General features: G+C 46.5%; 1 protein-coding gene across 2 annotated transcripts in view; it reads right to left on the bottom strand.

Moving 5' to 3' along the window:
• The window catches only part of LOC147729785 (septin-4-like), a 320,572-nt gene extending 298,715 nt beyond the window's left edge, over nucleotides 1-21,857 (bottom strand). Inside the window, exon 1 of one of the 2 annotated variants that reach the window (XM_086954688.1) lies at nucleotides 21,770-21,857. In XM_086954688.1, coding sequence (XP_086810814.1) covers nucleotides 21,770-21,820 — 51 coding nt within the window. In that variant the 5' untranslated portion in view covers nucleotides 21,821-21,857. The remainder of the gene's footprint in view (nucleotides 1-21,769) is intronic. The other variant, XM_086954689.1, reaches the window with a different exon arrangement.
• Nucleotides 21,858-22,284: the final 427 nt, after the last annotated feature.

The raw sequence follows: 22,284 nt of genomic DNA, 5'->3' as shown, positions 1-22,284 counted from the left end.
CACACTTGGTCACAGCCGACACAGCCAGCAGCCTCAAGCCAGTGGGCAATTATGTGGAAGATGAAGATCATGTGTACTGGCATTAGTAAAACAGTGTCAAGTGAGCGTTTAGGCCAGCATAGAGAAACCACCTTAAACCAGCCGGCCTGAGAAAGGTGTTGTGCCCTGCATGTTTTGTGTGTGTGTGGGTGTCACTGCTGGCCACTATGTACAAATCTGTTTGGGCTGCAAGTGTGGGTGTGACTCGTGTGTGTGTGGAACTTGGAATAGGTCAGAAGGCAAGCCGGGAGCACAGATCAATTGAAACTTTATGACCAGCAAGTACTCTTATTTTACGCCCCTATCTAACCCCAACGTTAGGCATGCGCTTACTTGAAATGAAATTGCAGATCCAGAGCAGCTGCATGTCACGTGACACCTTCTACCTGGCTCCCCTCTCTTTGTTGTGACTACCCACCTGCATCAGACTCTCTCGGCCAGCTCAGCTGCTCAGTGAGGGGTCTGAATGCTACGTCACCCTAGAGGTGGCTTAGCGAGGCTCAATGAGGAGAAATGTTTTCATTTCTCCTCGTTTTTCCCTCTTTTAATGCATGCTGCATTCTACAACATGCATTGAAAGATGGAAATGCCTGTAGTGATTGTTTATGTGCAGTGAGGTGCCCCTTCCTGCACAAAAACAATCTCCCCATGACGCAGGCATCCTTGCACCATGGTGAAAGGATGCCTACGCCAGCGCATAGCTGCAGTTTGTGTGCCAGCGCAGGGGGAAGCACAGATATGCGCCATATTCTTGTAAATATGTTGCATCCCTGTGCTTCGGAAGTGCTGCAGCCAAAGGGCTTGCGCTGCCACGCTGCAGCACTTCCTTGTAAATCTGCCCCTGGATGTGGAGCACAACCTGAGGATGGCAGTAGCAAAAATCCATCCACAGATTGACCGTCTGTGGCGAAAAACAGGCACACCCGTCACATTTATGTTGGTGGTGTTATCGATCAACGTCATGTGTAAAAAAAAAGCTTCCTAGTAAAAACAATTTGTGCACATTTTATCTAGGAAAATGGTTGTTTGAGCTGTGTAATAAACCTGTCATTTCAGCGCACCCACTCACAAACCTGCACTTTACTAAACACTCTTATTGTGTTGAACATTATTTGCTGGATATGGCCCGGGATATGCGCACAGCGGTTGATTATGTAGTGTACCAGGTTCCAGAAATTTCTGTCAGGTGGTGGGGGGGCCCAACAGCTGAAAAAATTGAGCTGGGGGGGCTGAATTTACAAAAGTTTGAAGACCTCTGCCTTAAGGTAATCCAAAGATAGAGCCTCATGGATTTGTGGAAGTCAGTCAATTTTCGATAAAACATCAAATCGATTACCTACGGGCACACTTAAATAGTCCCTGGTAGAAACGAGAGAATATAGTAGATGATCCGGACAAGTGTGGAGCTAAAGTCACAATAAATGTATTCGGAAGACCTCTTTCACAAGGCTTGGAAGCCTGCTGATTTTGGAATGACAGGAGAGGGGCGGGGTTTGTAGAAAAAGCCAAGTGGAACTATAGTAATTAGACTTCCGACAACACCGTTAGATATGAACCCAAACAATAAACATTGTAGCAAATGTGGTGATCTGAACCGAATGATGAGACAGTCTCTGTGGGTTTCTTCTAGGGCCTGAACCAATCCTTCTAACCCAGCAGGTTAACAAAATGTCATCCACAAATGAAAATGGAAAGCCCCTATGGAGAGCTAACCAGTCCAACACCTTATTGCATGAATCCCTATGGAACGCCCCCTGAATCTTCAGAAATGATGGGATCCCGTTGAGAACCGGCACATAGGGACAAGCTTTGGGAGGTAGATTGATACATGTATGACTAGAATAGAGTGTGTGCCTCCTGGCCTCGTGTCCAGACATACCAGGTCTTGCTGATGGACCCTCCCCCTTGAGATGGGTAATTACTGTGCAGAGGAGGCCGGCGAAGACCCAGAGCATGGAATAAACCCAGACACCAGAGGCACCTCCAAAGTCTTCACACCGGGGGATTAGGCTGGTACTCAGGAGTGGAATCAGGGGGTGCCTCCTTGGTAACTCTTGGGTGTGGGAGCCGCTGTAACAAGAAGGACGCGAGCAGTGACTCAATGGTTTCTAAGCGGTGAATCAAAGGAGAAAGTTTGGCCTGTGAAAGCACAGTGCTTTTAATGATACAATTGTTCATGAAACTCCCAGCACTAAAGGCAGTTTGTATTGGATCCCCCAAGGCCTCCGCCATAGCGGAAGCTGATGGGTTAGTAGAGGCCAGGGATGCAAAATGACACATTTGAGTGTTGGCCTCAGACAGATTTGACCAAACGCCCCGCTTTGCCCTTTTAGTTTTGACAGGTGCCATGGGACTGTGGGATACCCAAGCGACTGCATTTATCGTGTGCGAGGCACCCAAATCTGAAGCGCCATCAGAGCATTAACAAAGGAGCCGTCGATGAAATATCCATTGCAGGGGGCACACCAGTGCCCGACCTCAACGACAGCCGCCCTTCTGTAAGGGTAATTTCTGTGCTAATAACTACCATAGCCCTTTCCAGCCTCCTATCAAGAGAGGGGCACTTCAAAGGGGGTGGGGGCTGATAGGGCTCCAAAGGGATTCGTATTCTCCATTTAAATTATTAGAGAAATCCTCGGCAATTGAAACATTGAAAATACCTTGGAAAGCAGAGACTCAAGTAGAGGGGTCCCAGGCTTCTCTGGGCTCTAAGAGGTGCAAGCGAGCCCACTCTTGGTCCAGGCTTTGCCTAGGTGCCGCCTGTGGGTCTCCGCGTCCAGACCCTCCTCCTGGGCTCACATAAGGGCAGGTATATTGTGGAGATTGAAGTCCCCCCTGCAACCGTGGCACGGTCAAGCGTCCTGAGCCTGTGGGTACCCACGGGCTATGTAGTGCGTGGTCTCGCAGAAGGGCAGGTATATTGTGGAGATTGAAGTCCCCCTGCAACTGTGGCACAAGGAAACGTAAATTACTTCCTAGAGATGACATAAGTAAAGACTAGATTTGTAAGGTATAACATTGTTGTGTAGGGATGTTTTGTGTTAGAAAGAGATTTTTTGAACACAGAAGAAAGCTGATACTGAAGTACAAGTTTTAATCCACAGCTGGGATCTGCAGAATAAAAAAGAAGACCTTTCATATTAACGCGTAGTGTTGTGTTCTTTAGAGAGCCATGTTTACACAAACTATGTTATGCTGGGAGGCAGTCATTATACTAGTAATGCGAAGATGTCCCAGTGCTTCTACACATGCCACAATGACGTATCATTGGTGAATAATATTTTAAATAGTGTCTATTGAATGCGTTTAGTTTTCTATCTTAATAACCCAATGCATTTTCTAAACCAAGATGACCCCTTTTATGTCAGATCCCATGGTGTGCACGTATTTTTAAAGGCGCACCTATCGACGAAGAACGTCACGCTCTATGGGGTCAAGGGATCGTTGGTGGATAATGGCTAGATAATAATGCCACATAAATGTGTTGTATAGTTTACTTTTGCATAGTTTGCCTATTGTGTATCGCATAGGCTTTATCTTGATTCTCAGATGAGACAGTCTTGCCACATAGCATGGCCTGCATGCCTAGACAAGTTGGCTGGCCCTCAATATGGCTGAGGGTGGGAACATCAGGGTCTAAATGAAGCATGGTTCCCAAGGAACTTTGAGAACTCTGCAACATTGTAGCTAATAAAGATGACACACGTTGGTGGCCGCGGCGAACAATGTAGCAGTCGGTGTTAAGTGAGAAGAGGAGATTATACCCCTTGCTACGCAGGGAAGAAGACTACGGGACCGGTTCCGATTAAGATAGACAGCGCTCATCTAAGATAAAGCGTGGATGATTTTACACCCCACGGAGAGGGAGGTATTTGTGCCCCGATTTTTGAGACGCCATTGTGGCGCTATAAAGCTCTTGTTCTGGTCGCTTAAAAATGATTAATGTCTTATTACCCTTGTCCTGAGGAGGCCAAAGAAGAAAAGGCTGAAAGGTGGTCACGTCGACAATTCTAAGGAGGAGTCCTTCGAACTACAGTTTTCCTTGTAATTGTGTAGTGACACACTAGAGCTAGCAAAACAAGTCCCTAGGCCTTAGGTGTTTTACCCGGACTGCTTCTGAGTGGTTTGTTCAGAATTTATGGGTGGACACTAGTGAGAATAATATTCTAGGGTTTCCGTGTAATGCATAACTGTGTTTATGTTGATGCATATAATGCTGTGGTATATGTTATTTTCTGTTCTCTTCATTGACTAGGTGCCATTGTTTATTTGTGTTGTAAAGACATTGTGATACGTACATTAAGAATAAAACAATTTCAGAGAGGGTAATTAAATGTGCTCTACTCATAAACTTTTTTGTATTTTTTCCTTCATACCATTTCTTCTTGTATTAAAGTACGTCCCATACCCGGGTATAGGAGGGTAATTTGGTATACCCCTTTTGTTTATGTTTAGACAAGTTCGCTGGCCCTCAACATGGCTGAGGTTGTGACATCTGGGTCTAAATGAAGCATGATTCCCAAGGAACTTTGGGAACTCTGCAACATCGTAGCTAATAAAGATGACAACCTTGGAATAACCTTGTATATAATGTAGCAGAGGACTGACTGTGCTGCTGAAAGTGTCACTGAAGCTGAGGAGCAGCAGAGTTGCCAAGAACAATGAGATTTTTGATTTTAATTGATTTGACTTTTAGTGGACATGGCTGCCCAAAACGGACTTCCCAGCGCTATAGGCAAACAGTCGCAAAACCAGGTAAAAATTGTGAAGGCAGCCATGTCTAGGATGCTTAGAACAACAAAGTCTTCAGTTATTTTCTAAAAGAAGCTGCACTGGGGGAAAGTGGCAACTGAAAAGGGAGGGAATTCCAGAGCTTTTGAGACCAGAAAACATAAGGAGAGTCCTCCCTGCCTCGCTTTGACCACTCTGAGTACCCAGGCCAGTTTGCAGTTGGAGGAACTCATTGATCCAGTGCCGGGACACTTCCGGGTAGCTGTGCGCGTTGTAAATGTGTGGTAACATAACATAACATAACAGTGGGAATGTAAGGTTTGATCAGGTGTCTCGAGTATGCAGGAACTGTTAGTTCAAAGCTGACCTCAAATCCCTTCTATTCCAAAGACACTTTCAGGACTAATTCCTTCACTCTCAGACCCTGCCAGGAAGTTTGTTAGTCATTGTAAATTGCTGTGTTCGATTTTGCGTTCTTGCCCTCTATGTTTTCCCTACCTCCTCTTGCTTGCTGTGTTTGATACTGTGTCCTGCTATTTTTGTAACATTCTTTTTTGTAACATTTCTCTCATGTAACGCAACTGGTTTTATTGTACAGTGCTCTGACACCTTCGGGTAAAGTCTGTGCTTTATAAAAATGCATTACATAAATACAATAAATAAATAACTAGAGAGCAAAAGGCAAAGAAAAGGGCTTTGAACTGAATACGCTTTCTGACAATGAGTCGGTGGAGATCAGCCTGATGGATGTAAACTGATTAGCATCTGGGGGCCCATAATAAAAAGTGAGCAGCTGCATTCTGCATGATTTGCAATAGTTTCAACAAAGGCCTGCGTGTCACCTAGATAAAAAATGTTTCCATAGTCCAGATAGGGGGTACTCATTGCCTGTACCACTGTTTTTTAGGTAAATATGTGCAGAGTCCATAAAACCTTTCTCAAAGTCCTAAAAAGGCTGAATCAGCAGATTGATAGATTCTTGATGTGAGATTCAAAAGGTCAATTATCGTCAAACCAGATCCCCAAGTATTTTATTGTCAGCTTTGGCTAAGGAAATGGGCTAAGAGTGTCGGGCCACCAGGCTGAAGTCCAGAACTATAGAATGTTGTCCATCATTATAACTTCCACCATCATCCCCCTTCAGCTTAAGACAGCTGCCACTCATCCAGATAGCCAAGGATGAGAGACAACTCCTCGGCTGCCCAGAAATATTACCCTGGTAAATGTATGTATGTAAATGTATGTAAATGTATGGGCATTTATATAGCGCACTACTTACCCGTAGGGTCCCAAGGCGCTTCGACCGCTGCGAAACCCTTCCTGGCTTCCCTGAGAGATGGTCCCTTAATGGGTATCTCCAGGGTGAGACCAGGCATCCCCGGCGGTCTGGTGGGGCCGTTAGTGAAGATGAGGCAAGCTAATGCCCAGAGTTGCCGAGTGTGATCGCTGATCAGAGTGGGCACTGAGGCGAGAGAATTATCGAGTCCGCTGACCCTGGTCCAGAAACCTGCCGCGCCGGGAATCGAACCCTGGTCCCGGGCCATCCTCTGCTCTCGGGTCTGCCGCCTCTAACCAGTGAGCCACACTACTTCACTACGAAGTTAATTAATCTTCAGTACGAAGATAATGAGATGACCAGCACAGTATCATCAGCAGCAGAGACCAGGGTACAGTCAAAAGATTGCACAATGTTGGCTAAAGGGCAGACATAGATATTATAAAGCACTGGGCTGGAATAGGATCCCTATGGGAAACTGCAAACCCAGATGAAGAGTCTTGAAGTAGAAAGGCTTCTCATACACTGGGGAGCATCATTCTTGTAAGAATGAGGCAAACCAATTGCACGCCCTACTGTTAATTCAGCAGTCCAGGAGTCAGCTTTAGGGGGAGTTATTGGACACAGTGTCAAAGGTGGCACTCAATTCCAGCGGGATGAAAGCAGCTGTGCCTCCCCGATCCAGGGTACCTCTTAATACTCCAACATCTGCGAGTAGGGCTAACTCAGTGCTGTGGTGATGGCAGAAACACGACTGAAAGGAGTCACAAAGGTTATTTCTCTTCAAGGTAGTTTGAGATTTGACGATTGATATGTCTCTCCAAAATCATAGATGGTAAAGGGAAAAGAGAAATGAGCTGGTAATTTTGTATAGATGCAGGGTCTAATGACAGTTTCTTCAGGAGTGGTTTAACCACCAACTGTTTTAAAGAATTGGGGACTACTGCTGTGAGGATGCACAGATTATGAAGGTCTCTTAGGACCAGGGAAAAAACAGACACAGCCTTGCTAATGGCATGGGACGGCGCAGGGTAGAAGGGGAAGCCAGATTACAGAGTTGAATAAAGCCTCGAAATTAGCTGACTGGATGGGCTTGAATGTCGGTAAACTCTCGCTCACGGGCTTAGGGGTTTCAACCCCAATGGACCATGCAATTGCGAGCCTCTATTGAGAAAGACGCATAAATGTCAGAAGTATTTTTGGAGAAAAATGTAGCCAGTTTTTTGCAACATTGTAAGGAGGGGGAAGCCTCTGGAATATTTACAGAGGAATCTGGAGAAGCTTGGATGACACAATAAAGAATCTGCTGCTGGATCTAAAAAGTGCCAAGTCAGACAATCAAGAAGGGATATCACCCGTGACTAATTATCTTATGACCAGGATCCATAGGACAGCTGTAACAGGATGCATTGAGAATTTTGATTCCAGAAACCTTGCACGCAGTACATTTATCATATTTATAAGGTGGAGACAGCCAAACTATATCTGTGGGGGAACCCTCTCTACGAGGATTCCTTATGCCCATATTCAATTGGATCATTAACTATGTGGATACATCTAGTATACTTAGAGGAGATGTGGAGAAACACAATTTACAGCATGAAACCAGCAGAGTAAGCTCAAGGAGTGGGTTAACTCTGGGTACTTTGTGCCACCATCCACATGGCTGCCAGCACAGAACAAGAATAGAGGGCCTGGGAGTCTTCCACTCTCCGCGTGCTGCCCTTTCTTCTACAAGTCATGCTGTCAAGACACAAAATGTGCCTGATACTGTGACTTGTGTTGTGCAGGAGTAGGAAACTGGGTTTTTGATTGAGGGGGCTGGAAGCCAAACTCAGGCAACAACCAAAATCCTTGTCAGGGTGAACCACAAAAATCACTAAGTTAACCTCTGCTTAACCCTTTGGTAGCTTGGCACAAACTCGGTCAGGCTTAACTTAGAGGCACTGTGTAAAATATTTATGCAGCACACAAACATTACTAAAGTGAAAACGACATAAGAAAAAACCCACACCAATTTATAAAAATAGAGTAAAATGTAATAAAGTAAAATTTCATAAGACCAAAACAACAAAAAGCCAGGCAGTAAAACTGGAGATATAAAATTGGAAAGGTTTTAGTAAAAACTGCACCATGAAGCAGAAAGCAATAACTGTGGGTATCTGGTTGCGCTAGACTGGGACAAAGTCAGACGTTCAGGCCGACCGCAATGGAGTGCGAGTGGGATGCAGGGACCAGGTTAATTCCAATGTAAAACGTCACCTTCTTATAGTCCGGTGTGCAGGGTTAAAAAATTCAGGTTCTCACAGGAGGATCATAACTGATCCTAGCCAAGGGTGCAGGGCCTGGGAGACACCTCTTGTGGATCAGGAACTCACTTCAGCAGAGGCCAGCAGGGTTCAGGCAGGTCCAGTTGCAGTTCTAAGCAGGACCAGGCAGTTATAGGAAGGCCTCTAGAGCTTTTTGTGGCCCTGCAGCTTAGAACATGAGGTCGGACAACTGGCCTTTGGAGTCATTCAGGTTAGCCTGGGGTGAAGAGAAAAGGTAAATTCTTCTTCCTTTAGAGAGCAGGACAGGCCATAGGCAGCACGGCAGTCCTCTGAAGAACAAGGAAGGTCTCTAGCAGCAGGGGCAGTCCCCTGGGGAACACGGCAGTCCTTCTTCTTTGATGTCCACAGCTCTAGAAGTGTACTGTAGAGTTGGTCTGATGGTCCTATATTTATACCTGGGGCCAGCATTTGAAGTGTGAGAAACCTTTAGACTCCCCCACATCAGGTTCTGGAAAGTTAATTCCTCCCCTCTCCAAGCGCCAATATGTCTGTGGTGAAAAGGAATGGTGTCATGGTCTTTGTGAGTATGCTGGAGACAGCCGCTTGAAAATGTATGTGGTGCAGGGTACAGCTCTGCCCCTACCATCCTGGCAGGATAGCCCATTCTACCAACACAAAGTACTTTTTCTCACTGTCCGGCTAGAATAAGGGTGACCCGGGACACAGGCTGCAGGCACCAAATAGTTTGGACAAGAACATGCAAACTTTCTAAAAGTGGTATTTTGAGAATTGTGACTTAAAATAAGACTTTGCCATTAAAGAAGGTTTTACATTACAATTCATTTGAAACCAAACAATTTGTTTCTACCTGTTCCCAATCAAAAGTTAGTACTTACTAAATCCAATAAGGTAACCTAATGTTATCCTATGGCAGATGTAGGTCTTGCACTAGTAAAAAATCAATGTAAGAGATTTTTCACAACCAGGAAATGTAAAACTTAAAAGTACATATCCCACTATTTTTGTTCATTGAACCCTGCCCTATGGGCTGTTTAGGACCAACCTTAGGTGTGACTTATAAGTATTAAAAAGGAAGGCTTAGGCTTGGCAAAAGGCTTATTTTGCCAGGTCGAATTTGAAGTTTAAAATTGCACATAGGCTGCAATGGCAGGCCTGGGAAATGTTTTAAAGGGCTACTTAAGTGGGAGGCACAATAAGTGCTACAGGCACACCAGTAGCACTTATTTTACGGGCCTATGGTATATGTAGAACCACTTTACAAGGGATGTATAAGTAAATTAAAAGTGCCAGTTGGGTATAAACTAATTTTACCATGTTTAAATGAGTGAGCACAAGCACTTTAGCACTGGTCAGCAGTGGTAAAGTGCAGAGAATCCTAAAAGACAACAAAAATGGTTTCAGAAAACAAGAGGAGAGGAGGAAAAAAGGTTTGGGGGTGATCCTGCAGTGCGGGCCAAGTACAACAGTGGGATTTTGGACGATGGTAAGCATGGGGTGTCAGTGGCAGTTGCTTGTTCAGTTGAAGCCAGGTGATGATGCATACAGCGACCATTATAACAAATGGTAAGTGGTACGCTGGTTGCCTTTGCCGGGTTGATGTGAATTACCTTGTATAATGCTTGATTATTGTAACCTGTAATAACCATGTTTTCTTTTTCGCATTACACATTGTTAACTGAAAATTCCTGCTTTTCAGATAAGGCACAACCCTGGCACTGAAGGCAGGATTTTTCAAAAACTTGTTTCTGTAGAAACTGTGCTCATCTGCTGATACTTTTGGCACTTGTCTGCTTCTATTCTCATGAGCTCACGACTGCACCTACATGTTATAGTATGGAAACTGAGTAGCCACGAGACCGATTCTAAAAACCTCTGTTTTACGGTCTAATTACGTTTTTCAATTTTTTCCTTATGGGGCAGGTCTCCTTAGCAGTTTCTTAGGTATCCCAATTTCTGTTTAGGTATCGCCTCTCAATGCGCATGCGCATTGAGCAGAGCGAGACTATAGGGACTTAAATAGACTTTACCCAACTGGCGATTTGGTGCTGTGCCCGTGCGCTTTTAGGTCAATGCGCAAGCGCATTGACCTAAAATGCGCGTGCACATCATCAAATCGCCATCTGTTCCCCAGCAGCTCTTCCCGCTCCGCCCCACAAGCTTCCCCCAGCCGCACTCCTCCCACACCTTTGAAGTAAAGCTTAGCTTCACTTCAAAGGCCCCTGCTGCTTCACACCCTCATCGCCGCTCTCCCCGCTCCGCCCCCTCCCCTGCCCGCCGTGTCGCATTTCTCCTCCCCCCTCCCCTTCTCTGCCTTCTGTCGTAGTTTGGTCTCCTTTATATTCTTGTTGATTTACTAAAAATAATTAAGTGAAGCCTATTTGCTTTTCAGTAAAGGTTGTGCACCTTTTATCCATCTTACTATCGCATCGTTTATGCATTGTCTTGTGAGTGCTAGTTTCATACCGTTTTAAGTTTGCTTTTGTGTAAGACTTGTCTTAAAATTATGTTTTGGAAGCACTGCTGGCCGCAACGTCGGTACTATCCCAAAAAAACGCTTAAAACAGCTTGACACTTCACTTCGCTTTGTTTTGCTTGCGTTTAGCTGCTCCCTTGCTGAAAAATGTTCATTTGCTGCGTAAAAAAGCTGTTTTTAGGCTGCCCTGTTCTAAACTTTCACTCCATAAAAGCATGGTTATGCAAGAGTGGCCAGACTCCACCAATGTATTAAACACAATTTATGTATTTATGGGACGCCATGTCTCGCATAAAATAATAGAATTTCGCCCTATTTTTTGCTTTCTTGCGAGTATGTTACTGAAGCACTGTCCGCCCGATTCACGCAACCACGTGCGCACCAAAATGCTACTTGGTGCACAGAGGGCGCGGTTCTCGTTTCCCTTTCATAAAGTGCCCTTTCACGCTCCTAAAACGGCATAGTGTATTACATGGGAGTATAACTACTGCCAGAGCAGGGATTTGGGTGCTGTAGGACAGGATGCTTTAAAAAAACAGATGCACGCATATGAACCTGTGAATTTGTGGATATTTGGATATTTTAGCAAGGCACATTCCAAGCATGTGGAAGGTAGTATTTGTTCCTATCGACTGCGGGAGTAAATCTGTATTCGCTGGTGGGGGAGAGCAGGGGGGTGAAGTAACATGTAAACGTCACTTTCATAACATCCAGTGTTTACTATTGACGACCGGTGCTCTAACCGGAACTGCATCCAAGAGTGCAAAGTATCAAGAATAAAAATTTATTAAATTATTAAGGTGCACAAGTCTCATGAGTAACAGCCGCTGCTTTTATACTTCTCTTTTAACAGGTACCCTTTCTTTTTCTGAAGGAGGGAGGCCATTAACACTGCCGAAGTGTCAGTATTGGCTTTCTTTAAGGCACCGGATTTCCCTAGCCTCCTTTGAGGCTTTGCAGTCTGGTTCTGCTGTTGGTTTCTCTTTCACTCTACCTTAGACTTCCAGTAAATGTGATCTGTCGGATACTGCAGCGTAGCAGGGGGCTGGCTCAGCCCCCCTCACCCTCTCACCATCACCCCCGCTCACCCTCACACACCCTTACCCTCATCCCCTCACCCACCCTCAGTCACCCTCACACCCTCACCCTCACACCCCCTAACCCTCACCCCCTCACTCACCCTCACACACCCTCACACACCCTCACTCACCCTCACACACCCTCACACATCCTCACCCTCACACCCCCTCACTCACCCTCACCCTCACACACCCACTCACCATCACCCTCACACCCCCTCACCCTCACACCCCCTCACACCCTTCACCCTCACACCACTCAGTGCTACAACACATATTGTGTTACAATAGGAGTCACATTTGCAAAAGATAAAACTATTGGCATTGTAAATAACAAAGCTATTAATTCCGCTATTTTCAAAACAAGCACATAAATAAAAAATGTGTCCTTTACAATACCAATAGCTCAAACTTTCCTAATGCGAGACCTATTGCATTGCTGTGCTTCTCTCCCCTGCTGCACTCTCCTGCTCTCTAGAGATGTGGCCTAACGACTAGAGCTGCCATCTAAGTCACGTAAATACAAAACATGTTGCATTCCAAATGCTATAGGTGTCACATTCGCGAAAATTATAACTATTGGCGTTGTAAATGACAAAGCTATCAATTTAGCTATTTTAAAAACCAACAAATAAATAAAATATTTGTCATTTACAAGAACAATAGCTCCAACTTTTCTAATGCGAGACCTATTGCATTTCCAATGCTTGTTTTTTTCTGTGAGTCACCGCTTTTAATAAATTTATTTTCAGACTTAAACCACACCCTTAGCCCCACCTTCCTGATTGGTCACCACTGGGGGGCGCCTGCTGAGTGGGCACATGTGGCATGTAGTGCAACACCACTTGCCAGAATGTTATATTATCAAGCAAGTTCTCTGAGGCGTGAGAAACTCAGTGGAAACAAGACATGTCTTTTAACAAGTATTTCCGGCTTCCTCTGGAAACTCAGGAGGCAGGGACAATCCTGCAAATTCAATGAGGTCAACTATTGGGCTCAGCTCTCATTAGCTAGGGAGGTCAAACAGACATGGCTTACTCCTGGAGGTTGACAGTGGGGCAGAAACACAAGTAGATTATCCAATTCTTTTACTGAAGTAATATGAGGCTTCTTGTAATCTCCCATTCGCACTTAGAGAAACTGTTTCAGAGAAACGCGGAGACAGCAGGGTACATACAGATGGTCTTTTCAAACAAGGCAAACTTTGGGCTTGGGCTGGACAGCGGCAGGCGTGCTTTTGTCGTGGGTGGACTCCTGCCTCCAGGCAGTGTGCGGTTGGGGTAGTACTCAGCAGGAGCCAGCTGACCCGCGGGGTGCTTTGGATGAGTGTAGCCAGGGCCTCGGCTCAAAAGGTAATCAAACTCCTTTACTTCCGGTGTAGGCATAAGGGGGCTTTGCGTCCTCAGTCCTAGAGACTGATTCTGAATCCTAAAGGATGTCAGTCACTCCTGCTGCCCCTATTCCAATCATTTCTCTTATATCAGTGCGCGCGCATCTGTGCCAAGTCACAGCCTGATCTCAATCCACAAACAGTGGCTGGGGCAGATGAACCAGCCACTCGGAATGGGTGAAGCATTTGGATTTTTCGTGGGAAAGACGCAGGGTCAAGTGCAACTTCCTTAGCTGCAATTCGGACGATAACTGACTGTGAAGCATTCTCCGACACTCTTTCAGGGACACTTGCAGGGATTCACCCCACTCCTCCCCAGTGTCTGATGTGACCACGGTGCATGGATTTGGGAATTGACCACATCAATTTTTATTCAGGTAACAGCGTTGGCCATTCCCAGAGGTACTATATTTGTTAAGGTGTGTGATCAAAAAATGTGCGCACTCCTGTTCCATTAAGGATTTTATATGTATACACACACACACCACACATCTCACCATCCCACCCTGTGAGGGAAGGGAGGCGTTCCAGCCACAGTACATCACAGATTTACCAAAGTAGCCCAGGAGACAGCCTCCCGAAATTGGGATGGGAATAAAAAGGCATGTAACCAATTATATCCCATTTATATCAACTACCACCAACCATCATTTATGTCATGGCCTGGACATGGGGACAATAGTCACCTATGTGGAATATAGGTTCAATATGAACCACAAACTTAGCAGTGTCAAGCTCCCAGCCGTTGAGCAGTGAGTTCCAAAAACACATGAAAAGCACCCGCCAGTCAGAAATGTTGAAATCAGAAGCAAGAGAGTACAGGGCTATTTCCGGAATCTTATTGTTTCTCTCTGGGTCGTTTTTGAGGTTGTAGCCCAGAGCCAGGACACACACTCGTGGGTAGCAGCACAGTTTACAAAAGCATTTGACTGTCATCTACTGCACCAGGGACTGTCGCCTCTACAGCCTTGCAAGCACTACTGCGAATGGGTTGGACTAACTGGGTAAAATAAAAACTCATAAATGCCTGGGGAGTGCCGAGGAGATGGTATGCCCCGAATACCAGTAAGACGGAGTTCATCTTAGCCGGGCCGGCTCAAGACGAAATGTTTTAAAGCTAGGGCTGCTTATGGCAGTGAGCAGGGGAGTCTCTTACTAGATTGTCACTTACAGCTACAACCCTTCGATTTGTGTTTGATAAAGATGTATCTATGGAAGGGCAGCTCACAAACACCTGTGGATTCTACATAGTGGCTGCATTGTGTACTTTTCTTGTGCATAACAAGCAGTAAGAAAGTCAATAGGTCTGACCTATGCAAGAGCTATTGGCTTTGCCAATGTGTTTAGCCATGTTGTACACCAGCATGGTTGTTGTTCAAATGATTCAAAGTTAGTGGCATAGAGGAGAGTGCGTGGAGTGGCCTGGAGTGGAGGAGCATAGAGTGGAGCGGAGGGTTGTGGAGAGGCATAGAGTAGCGAGGAGTGACGTGGAGTGTCATAGAGTGGAGTGTCATGGAGTAGAGTGGGGTGTCATGGAGCAGAGTGGAGTGTCATGGAGTGGCGTTGAGTCGAGTGTAGTGGCATAGAGTGGAGTAGTGTAGAGAAGCGTAGAGTGGAGGAGCACAAAGTAGAGCAGGGTGATGCTATGTGGAGTTGTATAGAAATTGGTAGAGTGGGGAGGCATAATGTAGCGAGGAGTGGAGTAGAGTGGAGTAGCATACAGTGGAGTAGAGTTGCGTAGAGTAGAGTGTCAGAGAGAGGAGTGTCCTAAAGTGGAGTGGAGGGTTGTAGAGTGGAGTGGAGTGGCATGAAGTGGAGTTGTATAGCGAAGAGTGGAGCAGAGTAGAGTGGTGTAGAGTAGCCTACAGTAGCATTTGATAGAGTACAGCAGAGTGGCATAGAGTGTTGTAGAGTGGAGTACAGTGTGTTGTAGAATGTCACAGAGTGGAGTGGAGTGCCAAAGTGGAGTGGAACAAAGTGGCGTAGAGTGGAATAAAGTGGTGTAAAGTGGAGAGGAGTGTCATATATTGGAGTGGAATAGAGTTGAGTGGTGTAGCACAGAGTTGAGTAAAGTGTTGCAGAGGGGAGCTAAGTGTCAGAGTGGAGTAAAGCAGCGTGTTGTAGAATAGTGCAGAGAGGAGTGTTACAGAGTGGAGTGTCATAGAGTGGAGTAGAGTGGCATACAGTAGAGTGGAGTAAAGTGTGGCACAGTGGAGTCAAGTGATGAAGAGTAGAGTGGAGGGCAGTGGAGTGGAGTGGATGAGCATAAAACTGAGATTGGAGCAGTGTAGAATGTTGCAGAGTGTTGTAGAGTGGAGGGGCGTAGAGTGGAGTAAAGTGGCATAGAATAGAGTGGAGTGGCATAACGTAGAGTAGAGTAAAGTGTTGTAGAATAGAGTTGAGTGGCGTAGTGTAGAGTGGAATAAAGTGTCGTAGAATAGAGTGGAGTGGTGTAACGTAGAGTGGAGTAAAGTGTTGTAGAACACAGTGAAGTGGCATAACATAGAGTGGAATAAAGTCTCACAGAGTGGAGTAGAGTGGAGTGGAGAGGCGAAGAGAGCATAAAGTGTAATAGAGTGGAGTGTCATAAATTGCAGTGGCGTAGATTGGAGTGGTGTCGAGTGCAGTAGAGTTGTATAGTGGAGTGACATAGAGTGAAGTAGAGTGACTTAGTGTTAGGTGGCATAGAGTGGTGTAGAGTGCTGCAGAGTGGAGTCGCGTAGAGTGAAATAGAGTAAAGTACAGTGAAGAGGTATAGAGTGGAGTACTCTGGAGTAGAGTATCATAGATTGGAGAGCATAGAGTGGAGCGGCGTGGAGTGTCATGGATTGACATAGCGTAGGGTGGAATAAAATGTCATAGAGTGGAGTGGAGTGGCATAGATTGGGGTGCCACAGTGTGGTGTGTAGTAGAGTGAAGTGGTGTAGTACAGAATGGAGTAAAGTATCATAGAGTGGGGTGGCGTAGAGTTGAGTAAAATGGCGTGGCGAGGCAGAGAGTGGCATAGAATGGCGTAGAGTAGAGTGGCGTAGAGTAGTGGGTTTTTAGAGTTGAGTGGTATAGAGTAGAGTGTCTTACAGTGGCATAGAGTGGAATGCCATTGAGTGTCAGAGTGGCTCAGGGTGTTGCAGACTGGAGTGTGATAAAGTGGCATGGAGTGGAGTGGCGTAGAATGTCATAGAATATAGTGGAGCAGAGTAGCGTAGAGTGGAATGTCATAAAGAGGAGTAAAGTGGTGTGGAGTATAGTACAATGGAACGGCATAGAGTGTCATAGAATGGAGTGTCATAGAGTGGAATACAATAGAGTGTCCTACAGTGTAGTGGCATAGAGTGGAGTAGAGTGGCTTATAGCGACCAAGGTTGAAATACAGTGTTGTGGAGTGGAGTGCAGAGGAGTAGAGTGGAGTAGAGTGGTGTGGAGTGGAGTATGGTAGAGTAGCGTAGAGTGGAGTAAAGTGGCATTGAGGAGAGTGGCGTAAAGTGTTATGAAGTGGTGCATGGTGGCATGGCATAGAGTGGAGTAGAGTGTGGTGGAGTGAAATAGTGGAGTGTGCATAGTGTTGTAGTGTACTTTTATTACAGACAACATATTGTCAACTGAAATGGCCATTAACCCTTTAACTGCTGGGGTTATTCCCCCGCTATGCTGGGGGGCGCGTGTGCTCATGACGAGCTGAGCTTGTCACAGCCACACCCGTTTCCTTAGAACGCTCAGCACAGCAGGGGAATTATCCCCGTGTGTGAGCGTTCTAGCGGCCATGACAAGCTCAGCTCATCATCAGCACACGAGCACCGTGGCTGATGACGAGCTGAGCTCGTCATCAGCATGGGAGGGGTTAAATTTGCATAGACAGTTTTACTGATAAAACTACACAGCGCACAAACGATAATGTGTGGAAGTGGCATCACCTAATGTCCTGGTATGTTTAGATCATATTAAAATATTTGTTTACAGCATACTTCACAATTACAAAAAAATTTGCTTCATTTGTGCTTTCCTAATTTTTATATATTCTGAAATATGTGCGCAGTTTATTTACGTACATTATAATTTTGTTGTGTGCTAGGAGAAAAAACCTTTCCTTTCACACCACCAGACTGTCTGATAAGTTCTCTCACTTTGTAGTCAGAGAAAGAAAAGTAAACACCAAGCTACCTCTGAAGCCAGAGCCTAGCATTTGACCTCTGTCTTTGAGTACACAGCAAATGTGACAAGATAAGAACAAAGTTTAAAGGCCTGTTTACAGAAAGAAAGCACTTCTTGTGGAAGAATACAGTTAACAGGTTCTGCTCCACAGGAGGGTCAAAGACATGCAGAACAGCCTAAAACAAGTAAAGCAAGCAAATGGAAAACAAGATAATGTAAGTTACAAACCACAAAGCCAATGGTAATCGATGGGTGGAATGCATTCTCAGGAAAGCTTTCAGACGTTCCCCAAGAAGTCATAAGCAAGACTTGGACCTAAACAGAGAGTCATCATAACTCGAGCTAGTCTCACCGTGCCTGATGCAGTGCCTTGTTTATTGATGGTCCCAATCGGGGACTGGGTCTTCAGCATCAGCACAGAAGGATGAAAGGAGGTGTTGGGAAAGAGAGAGAGCCATCAGCGGAGGGGGGGTAAATAGATAGAGTGAACTGGAAGAGGAAGAGATAGAGAGAGGTGAGATAGAGAAGATGGGAAAATAGAAGCAGTGGGAAAAAGAGAGAGGGGCGGAGAGAGGGGGGAACAGAGAAAAGCCAGATTGGTATCGTGAATGAGAGAGAGATGAAGAGAGGGAAAGAGCGAGAGAAATGGTAGACAAAGGGGGTGAACGAGAGAAAGTATAAGAGAAGGGCAGAGTGGGATAGAAATAGAGTAAGAAAGAAGGTAAGAAAGAAAGTAAGAAAGAAAGAAGGAAAGAAAGAAAGAGGAGGAGGAAGAGGAAGAGGGGTCGAAAGGAATAGAGAGATTGTGTGTGTGTGTGTGTGTGAGAGAGAGAGAGAGAGAGAGAGAGAGTGAAAGAGAGAGAGAGACTATATTAGCGCTTGGAAGATAATTTCCAATTGTTCCGTTTCCAAGGCCCAGACCCGACTCTAAACCCCACGTAAGCCAAGGACGCAGCTCTAACTTGTAACCAGTGATCAGTCCCCGCATTGTGCCCAGAGCAGGACATCTGTCTGGGAGCGACCACAGGAAGGCGTGAGTAGATACAAGGTGAAGGCCAGGAGCCCGGCGAACACACAATTAGATTATTATAAAGTAGGTCACAAAAGTGCTCGAGTCATGGACACAAAAACAGAGAGGGAACACGAGTGGGAACCGGAAACCGGGAGCAGGAGAGGCCCGAGGAAGAACAGGACTGAGGAAGAACAGGGAACAGGGGAGAGTGGTCTTACGAGCAGGGAAGGAAGAGGCCTACAGGATAAGATAATGATAAAATCTGACAGCAGAGGGAACACAAATCAAGAGTAAGCAACAGTTAAAAAAAGAAAGGGAATAAAAGGGCAGGAAAAAAACATGAATGGAAAATAATGAGAAATATAAAGTGAGCAAGAGAAGGAAAGAGTGATAGAGGGCAAGAGAGGAAATAAAGTGGTAAAAGAGAATAAGAGGAAGAGAGAGAGCAAGATGTAAGCCGAGAAGGAGTGAGCAAATCAGGGAAAGTGAGAGAAAAGTGTAAGAATGAAGGAGAGAGGGCAAAGATGGAAGTTTAAGAGATGTCAGCCGCCTAGATGCACGGTTAGGGAAAGACAGTGAGCAAAGAGGGAGCAGGAGGAGGGCATAAAAGAAGCAGAATGAGGAACAGAAGAAGAGAGTGACAAAAAGCTGGACAGAGTGCTAAAGAGCATACACGACTGAACACGGCATGAAGTGACCTAGGGGAGACATGGAACCCCACGAGGCACTAGACATATGGGGTGTAAGAAGAGAGTAAATACAATGAAAACAAGAAGAGGCAATGAACATCTAAAGTGACAAAGGATGCAAGAACAGACAGGAAGCATCCAGGAGAGAAATGAAGCAAGAAACAATGTACGTGCAAAGAACAGGGGGTGCACCTAGATGCAAGTGCGCAGGGCTTGAAGTAGCAAAACAGAAGTGCGGGTGCCCGAAACCAGAGTACCTACTTGTTTCTTGGAAGTGCCTGTACTGTCCAATTAAAAGCATTGCACATCGCCTGAGAAGTGCTGGCACTCTCACTCCATGAATACAGAATTACAGGTACGCAGTACCTGACAGTGCCGGCCCAATTAAAGCACTGAGGGTGCGCCCAAAAGAGAGACGGTCCACCTGAAGAGGACCAATAAGAGGCATTCACCACACATGAGGCAAGAAACACAGGAGTGAACACCTTACAGAGAAGAGAAGTGCGAACAAGCAATAGAATGGAAGCCTCTAGCCGGCAGGAATGCCTGGTGCCCGCACCAGACCAAAGAGGCATAAAGTAAAGTGCCTACGAGTACTGAGACCGGGACATGAGGCAACCGAGGAGCCCAGGAGGCAAGCCACCCCCTAGGAAGACAGGGGCCACCACGATAGGCCCCGCCACACCATGGCCCTAATTTATGAGGCCTTGCGTCAGTTTTGCGCCGCCGGCGCGTCACTTTTTGTGACGCACCAGCGGCGTACAAAATCGCCTTGTTGCGCCATATTTAAAAAGTGACGCATCTAAGTAGATGCGTCACTTTTTAAAGCCCTGCGCCACATTATACCTGCGTCAGGTATAATGTATGCAGAGGGGGCGTTCCCCCGCAAAAAGCCTCGTAATAGTGACGCAGTGAAATCTATGAGATTTCACTGCGTCACTTTTAGGATGCTGTTGCGTCAAAATCTTGCGCCTGCCTCACAGCAGGCGTAAGACTGACACAAGCCCTTTCACATGGGGCTTTCCCCATGTGAAAGGACGCATTGCTGGAGTTGCGTCACTTTTGTGACACACTCCAGCAATGCGTCACTTTTGCGCTTACAGATGCGTCAGAAATACTGACGTATCTGTAAGTCCTTGCGACATGATGCTATGACGCATCATTGGTGTCGCAAGGAGTGCGCAGTGAAAAGTGACGCATCGCTGTTTTCACGCAGCGATGCGTCACTTTTCATAAATGAGGCCCTATGTCTTTAAGTGCCCTGTACCACCCTACCAAATATCCCTCTTCCCCTATCGCTCCCTCTGAGACAGCTTGGGCGGTCATGGAGGGACCAGGGGCCACGTGCCTGCTGCACGCGGCGTGTGATGTACAGGGGCGTGGCTTGGTCAGTAGGAGGAGGGGGGGTGGAGGGGGGGTTTCAACAACCAGGCTGGCATATCATGTTAATCATTATATGCGCAACAGTGTATGGGGGGCTTAAGAATTGGAAGGGGAAAGGACTGTCGATTGTTAAAGGCACTTAAAACACATATTTTGTAAGATAACCATGTTGTTTTAAGACCTTCAAAACAGAGATGAGAGTGTATGGGTGTGTGTTTTTGTCTGACAGCCAGACAGACACATTATTATACCGGACTGAAAGCTGCTCTACCAAACCATTTAATAAATAAATACATTTATTTGGGGGTGTAACACCCCAATCATGCCCCCGAAGCGACATCCCTGGTGCTGGTGATGTAACCTTGCCCCCATCAGCAGGGACGTCAAGGAGGGCTCCAGAGGGCCTCAGTCGAGGCCGGCCGCTGGAGTGAAGGGCAGGGAGAGCAGTGCAGCCTCTCAGGATGACATACACTGGAATCTTATAGCACCTCGAAGCTGTGGCTTCTCGCCTCGACGGGGACATAAAACCGAGAGAATGCAACACTCAGGTAAAGGGCTTTATGTAATTGCTTTCCAGATGCACATTATTCAAGGTCACCTATTACGCCTTACAGAACAGGAGAAATACATGCGAGGCTAACAAATGCTGCTCAGATATAGAGGCATTTTTGAGAAGGTCTGACATTCAACAAGCCATGTATATTGCTGTGTAGACATTAGAAGTGCGCACGAGCACATAAAAGGATGAGGCTTTCTAGACAGTGGATCAGTCTGTGAACTTTCAGAAAGTTTCTTCCTGCTGCATTGAATGTTAAAGGCTCTGGGAGGACAAGGGTGAGTTTGTAGGTGTGAGTCTTGTGGGAGAGGCAAAGGCAGAGGCGTTTAATCTCGGCCTCCACACTCTAGCGAATTATTTGATTCAGAGTTAAGTACTTTAGACCTCATTCCGAGGGCTGTGGGATACCAGGACCCCGACCCTGATCCCAAAATTCGAAGTAGTGTGTTAAATCTGCCATGGGGTAAAACCCCGAGGTATGGTAATGACGTACCAGTGCCCCACGCTGCCCTTTGCCTTACTATCCATCCCGCTTCCGCGGATTTGCCGTTAATTACACCCCATCCCCTCTCACCCCCTGTCAATTGGTCCTCGCACCTTCTCAGTTCCCGTTGCTCCCATGCCTAGACGCCCCCGGCATACAGACACGCCCCACAGCCGCACGCCCCCGCGGAGGGCCGGACAGACACCCGTACCCGTACCTGCAGCTCAGTCTCGGAGGCCATGTCTGCGTCCAGCATCCGCGGGTCCATGTGCGGGGTGAACAGCGGCAGCCGGCACTGGCACAGGGCTCCAGCGGGCAGGGATGCTGCCTCACCCGGCCCCGCCCCCGCCAGGGAGGGCCCAGCTGTGCCTGTCTGACCCCGGGCATCGCAGCGTCCGCCCAGTGCACTGGGGCAGCCGCCGCTGCGGGCCACGGCGGGTCTGCGGGAGGTGCGGGGCGCAGAACAAGCGCTGGTCCTGAAAGAGGCACGACATATGCAGGGGGCGGCGGGGGCGGGGGGGAAGGGGTGACATCCAGGGCATGATACCCACATTAACCAAATTAAAGTAGGCAATTAACCGTGTCACATACAGCTCATCTCCCCCTCATCCTTTTAATAAACACAAATGCCCATTTTGACATAGGGGCTAATACTGTTTTCTAAGCGCCCTCCAAATCGGCAGATAAGGGACTAAGGAAATTGAAGGTGGTTTGCTCAGGATCACCCGGTTT

The sequence above is a fragment of the Lissotriton vulgaris genome, chromosome 2_1 (genome assembly GCF_964263255.1).
Source record: "Lissotriton vulgaris chromosome 2_1, aLisVul1.2, whole genome shotgun sequence".
NCBI lineage: Eukaryota > Metazoa > Chordata > Amphibia > Caudata > Salamandridae > Lissotriton > Lissotriton vulgaris.
This window is presented reverse-complemented; position numbering and strand designations above follow the sequence as displayed.